The 7,801-nt window shown below is 38.4% G+C and overlaps 1 protein-coding gene and 1 long non-coding RNA gene across 17 annotated transcripts; one reads left to right on the forward strand and one right to left on the reverse strand.

The window, feature by feature from the left end:
- Positions 1-430: 430 nt before the first annotated feature.
- LOC148801558 (uncharacterized) lies at positions 431-2,123 on the reverse strand. Of its 2 annotated transcripts, XR_016084758.1 has the most exons (4): positions 1,989-2,123; positions 1,206-1,331; positions 987-1,090; positions 431-916 (listed from the first exon to the last, which is right to left on the reverse strand). It is a non-coding gene; the product is annotated as an uncharacterized LOC148801558 (long non-coding RNA). The 2 variants fall into 2 exon arrangements; XR_016084757.1 differs by having other exon boundaries at positions 987-1,331.
- On the forward strand, positions 2,012-7,584 carry LOC104585954 (transcription termination factor MTERF15, mitochondrial-like). 15 transcript variants are annotated; one of them, XR_016084748.1, is made up of 5 exons: positions 2,036-3,307; positions 4,178-4,238; positions 4,350-4,503; positions 5,767-7,123; positions 7,215-7,584. XR_016084748.1 is itself a non-coding variant. In XM_010243011.3 (3 exons), exons 1-3 carry the CDS (start codon positions 2,182-2,184, stop codon positions 7,256-7,258), a joined length of 1,257 nt encoding a protein of 418 aa, XP_010241313.1. In that variant the 5' UTR covers positions 2,038-2,181; the 3' UTR covers positions 7,259-7,584. The 15 variants fall into 15 exon arrangements, 1 of the variants encoding a protein (XP_010241313.1); XR_016084752.1 differs by having other exon boundaries at positions 7,037-7,123; positions 7,215-7,236; XR_016084749.1 differs by lacking the exon at positions 7,215-7,584 and having other exon boundaries at positions 6,752-6,863; positions 7,037-7,061.
- The last annotated feature ends 217 nt before the right edge of the window (positions 7,585-7,801 follow it).

Here is a 7,801-nt window from a genome sequence, read left to right on the forward strand (position 1 = left end):
ATAATATAAATCTGAGTTTGGTGGGCTAGACATGGAAACTTCATTTGCTCTTCCACTAATGTAGTAGTTGTAGGAATAAACAAGTGTCTGACATTCACTCCCCTGCTTTCCTACTCCAATGTATTTACCCTGCATTGAGATCAAGACCGGGCCTTACAATAGTAACATTGCCAACACCTGGTCCACCAGCAATCTCTGTGATAAAAGGGGCTCTTGGATAGGTGGGTAGAGTACTTGAACCTAATATCTATGGTATGGGAGAGGGACTGAATGACCAATAGCAAACCCATTATTATAGGAGAAAGCAGGAGATGGAGCATAAGCTAGTGTTGGTTGTAGAGCAACCACCTTTCCTCCTTGCTCAATTAAAGGAATAGCACCCGACCCAATCAAATACATGATTGTTTAATGGCTAAGATATGAGTCAAATATATGGCAGTCAAATATATTACAGTAATGATAGTTGTTTCAGAATGATAAATGGAGAATAAACTTATTGTACTATTATACTTAACAGTATAAAAAAAAGGTCACAACTGTTTGATAAAACATATGAGAGAGAGAGAGAGAGAGAGAGAGAGAGAGAGAGTTATGAGAGTCATCCCTACATATTAAACAAACACCTTCAAACACTAATGACAAAATTCAATGTTTTTTATGCACTTCAATGCAGAATTAGAAAACCACATCATGATTCTTTTATGCGTAAATCCTTGATACGTTTCAATAACTTATCATAAAATTCGGACATCCTACCCGAACTATCATTCTCAGATTGTAAAACTATCACTACTTCATCCAATGTGTCTCTAGATGACCTTTCATTTATTCTGGAAGGTTCTGAACCATCATCTGCTTTCATGGTTACACTATTCACCAGTGTTACCCATGAAAAGAATTTATAGCCACCTGCATCCTACAAATCAATTGAATTTTCATAAGTCATTGAACAAAACAATTATGGAATAACAATTTTTTTTTCTTACCCGAGGCTTTGCATACACCTAGAACTATTTTCCTTGGCTGCTAGGCTTTTTCAATGTGAACACCCGACATAGCCCAATGCCATAGGGACACATCATTGCTTCATCTTTTCATAAGAAAAAGTTGCATCGTTTATTGAGGGCAAATTACAACAAATACATTTTATTTAACATAGAACATGTTGGGTAATCTACAACAAAATTACCTAACTGATAACCTACATAGTAGTGGCACCCATAGAATTGTCGACCTACGTTCTCAGACTTTCCATGCCTAGCCACGACTATGACACACTCTCCACCGCATGGACACACCGCATTCATGGTGCCCACTCACAATTGTTGTACCTACAATCATTAGAAGAACAGATTAGACGTCACATACAGGTGACTAGGCATACAAGGTGGAAGGGGTGCAGGGGGTTGCGCTTGTAAGGGGAGGGGGGAGGGGCTGGGCGTGCGGGGTGGGGTGGGGGGCATTTCATTGAACAAATGACAGTCAACGACTGCATCTATTCGATATCCAGTGCATTGGGGTCACCACCATTATCCTCCCCCACACCGTAGTCCCAAAACACCGCGGGTTTCAAAACCCTCCTTGGGGTCACCGTTTTGTTAAGAGGATTTCGGTGACGAGCCCTACTCTAAAAAAATGTCCACCGCATCGACGATGCCGATGCTGACAATCAACGGTCCAGTGCCAGTGACTAGCAACAGGACACCGGTAAGCCTTACACCGTAGTTCCAATGCTGGTGACAGGTCCAATAGGTTCAGTGTTAACGTAGCCAGTGAGCTTGAACTAAAACCGAAAGGGTATTTTTGACCGTAAAAGAGTAGTTTAGAAATTATGGAAAAATTTCTCAATTACGTGATGTCACAAACAAACGCGACCTAAGGGTCGGAGTAACGGCGGGAGAGGATTTGGACAATTATAGACAATAGTTAAATAATAGGGGTACCGCGTGTCATTACGCTAAACAGAAAGGGTAATTTAAGAGATTTACCCTGATTTTTGTTGGAGGCGCAACGTTTGTGGTGTTGTATGAGGATTTAGGGCTGGCTGTTCGTATTTTGCAAATTTTCTTCTTCCATTCAGCGGATTGGAGCTCAAATCTCACGAGCGATTGGAGATCGCTATTAGACTCTTCCATCTACTGAGGTAGGATTTCATCATAATCCCTCGTTTCTCCCTGAAGCATGTTTCTTCTTCTTTGCGCTAGAAAAAGGCTACACCAGGTTAGGACTGCTGGAGATTTGACCAACCATCTCCATCTGGGTTTTCTCCAAAACCCTTTTCTGAAACCCGTCTCAACTTCAACGGATGGATACCCATTTACAGTATCCTACCTCATAAATTCATGTGGGCTGTCAAAGGAAGCCGCCGTATCTGCATCCAAGTTCGTTCAGTTTGAAACCTCGGATAAACCAGACTCAGTCCGTTCCTTCCTCAGAAGCTACGGGTTTACCGATACCCAAATCTCTAGAATCATCAGAAATCGGCCGATGCTTCTCATTCTTGATCCTGAGAAAATCCTTAAGCCCAAATTTGCGTTTTTATATTCTATCGGATTCTCCCCACCTGACCTTGCAAAGATAATCTGTTTCGACTCAAGTATATTGACGTTTAGCTTAAAGAATCATATTATGCCTTGTTATGAGTATCTTAAGGGAATAGTTCGCACAAACAACAATGTCGTCACCGTTCTCAAACGCTTGGGGTGGGCTTTTGGATCGTCTCATCGGAAGCGTATGGACCACAACATCGCGACCCTTCGTGATCATGGTGTGCCCGAACGATTCATCATTAGCGTTGTAAGGACTCAGCCTCAGTCACTTATTCGTCCACCTGATCTGTTTACTAAGAATGTCAAAGAAATTAAGGATCTTGGGTTCGACCCTTCAAAATCGACTTTTGCTCGTGCAGTTTCTTTAATAACATTAAATAGAAAATCAACGATGGAAAGAAAGTTGGATATCTTTAAGAAATGTGGTTGTCTAGAGAACGAGATTACCTCAATGATAAAAAAGCATCCTTATTGTCTGGTGCTGTCGGAGGAGAAGATAATAAGAGGGATGGATTTTCTGATGAACAAAATGGGCTTGGAACCGTCATTTATTGCCAAAACCCCAATACTTCTCTGTTTTAGTTTGGAGAAGAGGATGATTCCATGGTATTCAATAATACAAGTGTTGCTATCGAAGGGACTTATTAACAAGGATATCAACGTGGTTCAAGCTCTCAAGTTAAGTACGAAGGGTTTCATGGAAAAGTTTGTGATCAGATACCAGAAGGAAATTCCACAACTACAGAAGATAATTGAAGGTGAGATGGACTACTTGGAACTGATTAATGGGTCTGAGTAAATGGGCAGCTGAAGAAGTTTATGTGTGTTTAGTTTACAAATTTCTTTAAGATTTTCAATCCCCAATGTTTCCCAGTTTGATTATGCTTTTGAAGGCCATGGAGACAAACAAACGACAAGGGAGAAAAAGGTCCTGTGTAGTGTCTTTGGATGAACAAGAGTTAGGCAGTAGGCACTCAGATACTGTTGTAGGTCAGAGATTTCTAGTTGGTTATGCATGATGCTGAGTTGGAGACATAAAGTTTGGCTGATAATGTTCAACATTCAGTTCTGCTTTTCTACTCTGCGTTGCTTTACATCTTTAATATATTGTAGGTTTGAATATCTGACCATGCCTTGCCGGAGTTGTACAAACTGTCTAATACCTCATCCGAGACTGTCAAAGCTTATGAACGTACCAACTGGTCCAGCTTATTGAATCAGTTGATGTAGTTATCACTGAAGTGGGATTCTATCCTGTCTTCATCTTCCCCACCCACCTAAAAGTTTCCCTAGCAAAAGTAAAGACAAAACAAAGTTCACAGGAATTGTATGCAAAAGACTGCTTTGTTCTGTGTATTTGTCAAGCAAGGATCTCATATTCTCAGTGTGATTACTGTTTTGGAATTGAGCAAGAACTTTGTGGAGCTCCTAACCAAGTACCAATAGCCCAATAGGAAGTCACTGATCTTGAGGAAAGTGGTGCATTGTGGAATGTAGACTGTTTATGGCTTTGAAGTGTATCTGCAATTTCCAATTTGATACATTTTAAGGGGCTTGACTCTTGGCTCAAATAGATTGACCCACACTTTTAGCAAAAAAATAGATTGACCCACTTCTTTTCTTTGTAGGTTTCTCTTCTAAACGAGAAAGATTTGTCATATATGTGAACTTGACAGGGCCCTTTTTGGGGTACATTGTCTTGCAACCTTGATTGCTAGCATGAATATTATTACGTCAATATTTTTTTTTTCTCTGCTTCCAGAATTTAACTAACCCATATATATTGTGTATCAAGTACAGACTACTACAGAGTGTGTGGTTCCAAGGATTTCATTTTTGGAGTTATGTCCAACTTCCGTAGCATCTTCCACAGACACTTTTGATAACCTGAATTATTCCCCTGTTTTGCTCTTTCAAAGAATTCACAAGATGATATGCTGTTTGGACCAAGAAGGTACCCAACTTCCCATAGCCCCAGCAATGTTGTACCTCCTTTTCTTTTTGTGGGATGAAAATATTTTGAATTGCATGAGGCTGTGCCATGGAACAAGAAATTGAGAAAAATCACACTTGCTGCTCTTAGTATCATTATCTGTCAGATCTGATACCTAGACAATTGTACATGCACTTGGATGATCGTGATAAACCCAGAAGTTATGTAGGGAATTCATTGGCCTTCCCAGACACTCACAGTCTAAGTACAGGCTCTAAGCTAGTGTGAGACTCTTCCAATGGTTGGTTCCAACTGTAATTGTAGCCCAATTCAACAGGTTTTCCCAAGACCTAAGTTTAAGTTATCATCAACCATTGCCCAATTCAACGTGTTAAAACCTAACTGTAACCCAACCTGATTATAAAGTTAGTTTGGTTGAGTTGGGTTTGGGTTGAAACTCAACTGTAACCCTAACCCAACCTTACTTCAAGATGGTGACTCCATTCCAAGTACTTCCTCTAACTGCTGAAGATTTATTGAAGTGAGGGATCATTAGTCACTAGATTTGAAGAAATAGGTGGGATAAAAAAGTTGGAAGATTGAAGATTGACTACACAGTTTTTCATAGACCTATAACACCTGGTTTGCTACTTGTTACCCTTTCTACTCACAAAATTCCTTTCATCATCTTGGTATTTCTACAATCCTACTGCATTCTTGGCCCCTCTGAGCAAGAAATCTCATTGTAGTTATCAGATTTAAACCTGAATGGAGATGGGGAAAGGAGTTTTGAAGTTTTGGTTGATGTAGCAGAAATAGATTCTAACCTGTGTTGTCGAATCCTCTAGATCTTTTTTTTTAAAGGTAAATAAAAAGAATTTATTAACATAAAAATAGCAGTACATAAAGTGCTGGTGAGGAGACATCACCCAATACATTAAAAACTAAAATATAATTTAATACATCTCAAGGGTACACCAAAAGTTATCCCCAAAATCCTCTCTTCTAATTCCCTGAAAGTCTTCAAGACAGAGACCCAATCAACCAGCTTTGATCTTATCAATGCGCACAATTTATCCTTGCTCTTTGACTTCCATTCAAGCAATTTTATATTCCTTTCTTTCCAGACTTCCCAATAAATAGCCAAAAAATACAGAGCTCCAGAAGATCTTTGCCTTATTGTCCTTTTTTTTATCAGCTTGCCTTCTTATTGTCATTGATGACTGGTTACCATGCAAAAATTTCTCTTTGATGCTTATGAGATCACATTTCCAACTTGAACAGCTGGAAAAAGAAAGCTCAAATGCAACTGGTGTAGCTGCAGTGGAAACATGGCTACAACACATTTTCTGTATCTGCTTCACAAAGATGGCATCGATTAACCAACTGCAGCCCTATTCATCAGATGATCTTGGGTTAGGATGCTGTTCAAAGCCATCAGACAATCAAAAGCCTCCACTCACAGCAGAACTGGATTACTCCAAACACCTCTTATTTGAGAACTCTCCACCTAATTTCTCTTAGGTGTTTATGAGACTACATTTCCAACTTAAACAACTGGAAAAAGAAAGCCTAAATGCAACTGGTGTAGCTACAGCTGAAACATAGGTGCAACACTTTCTGTATCTGCTTCACAAAGATAACATCAATTAACCAACTGCAGATCCCTATTCATCAGATGATCTTGGATTAGGATGCTGTCCAAAGCCAACAGGCAATTAAAAGCCTCCACTCTCCGCGGAACTGGATTACTCCAAACACCTCTTATTGAGAACTCCCCACTTGATTTCTTAGTAAAGCTTTAAAGAAAGATTTAATGGTGAATCTGCCATTTTTACTCTCCTTCCACCACCTCACATCTTGTCTTTCTTGATTTAACTCCACTCCTTAAAGTCTATCCAGAAAAGGGACACTACACTACTGACCCATTTCTAACTTACAAACACTGAAATAATGAGACATTTTTCCTGCTTAAAGAATACAGCCTCGTTTACCAAGACAAACCTCTCTTTCAATATGATATAATTTCTTTTGTGTTTTCTTTTCTTTTATTTTTATATATATATTTTTTGTATTTCTGTTTAGTTGTATTTGTTTAGTACACATTAGGCCTCAATTACAACAATTTCTCTTGGTTTTGTTAGCTGCTAATCTCTCTCCCTTTATCTCTTGAAGTCTTTTCTTTTGTTTTCTTTCTATTTTTCTGTTTAGCTGTATTTATATACTTTTAGATCAGCCATTTTACTGAAGGCTTTTTGGTTGGACAAAGTCTATCTTCAGATACTTGCAATGAGAAAATATCCAGGAAAATGGATCAAAACACTACTTTTTTTGGGAATAAAGCTCCAAAATTACATTTATAAAAAAGAAGAAAGATTGAGGTAAGTCGGGTTTGACCTGCTAATTGGCATTTGCTATTCAAATCTCCAAAATTTTGTTATGTTTTGAAATTTCCAAAACTTTGTTCTGTTGGTATGAACTATTAATGCACAGTGAGATTGGTCTATTCCATCATAACATGCCATCAAAATGCTAATAAGAGATGCTCTTTCAGGTCATCAATTTAAGACTGTTATACTACATATGAGTTCCCACCCTGCCTTACCAATGGATCTTGTTTTTAAGCCCATTTGGTTTTTAGGTATGATGGATGCTTCACAGAATTCCTTGATTTAATTTGTAATTCGTTATCCTCTTTTTATTTTGAATATTTCTGACGTATATATTTTCAGTTGAAGAGGCATTTAGCTCGAAAACCATTGAAAGAAGTACCTGATGAAGCATTCACAGTATGTTGGAAAGGTCCACAACCATCCAAATCTTTCAGTGATATTGAGAAATACTTCAAGCCTTATGACAATGACAGAAGTCTGGAACTGTTTTTCTTCCTTGACTGTCCATAAGGCTGTGTTTGGTTGTGCAATTTTAGTTGCACTAGTACAAATGCATGGGAGTGCAAATGAAAATAATGCAAATTCTGGTTTAATTTTGTTTTGGGTGTTACTTTATTTTGCTTCAAGTCTTGCTTTAGTTGATTTGTACTGCAATCGAACAAAATAAGGTAAATTTTGAAATAAAAATAAATCATCAGTTGCACTAAAATCATTTACACTGCAAATTCGCATTACAACCAAACACAGCCAAGAGTTATTCTGACTAGACAAATCTTCTCTGTCAACAGCAAGGATCATAATGGTGAAGGTTTTTCTGGGCCTTACAGGATCAACTTCGGTAGCTTATCAGATCACTATCCGGCAGCTTGTGTTTTTCAGATATGAAGCTTCAATTCAGAAAAGCTACAATGAATAAAATAAAAGAT

This window comes from Nelumbo nucifera, chromosome 3 (genome assembly GCF_055504915.1).
Source record: "Nelumbo nucifera cultivar China Antique chromosome 3, China Antique-T2T, whole genome shotgun sequence".
NCBI lineage: Eukaryota > Viridiplantae > Streptophyta > Magnoliopsida > Proteales > Nelumbonaceae > Nelumbo > Nelumbo nucifera.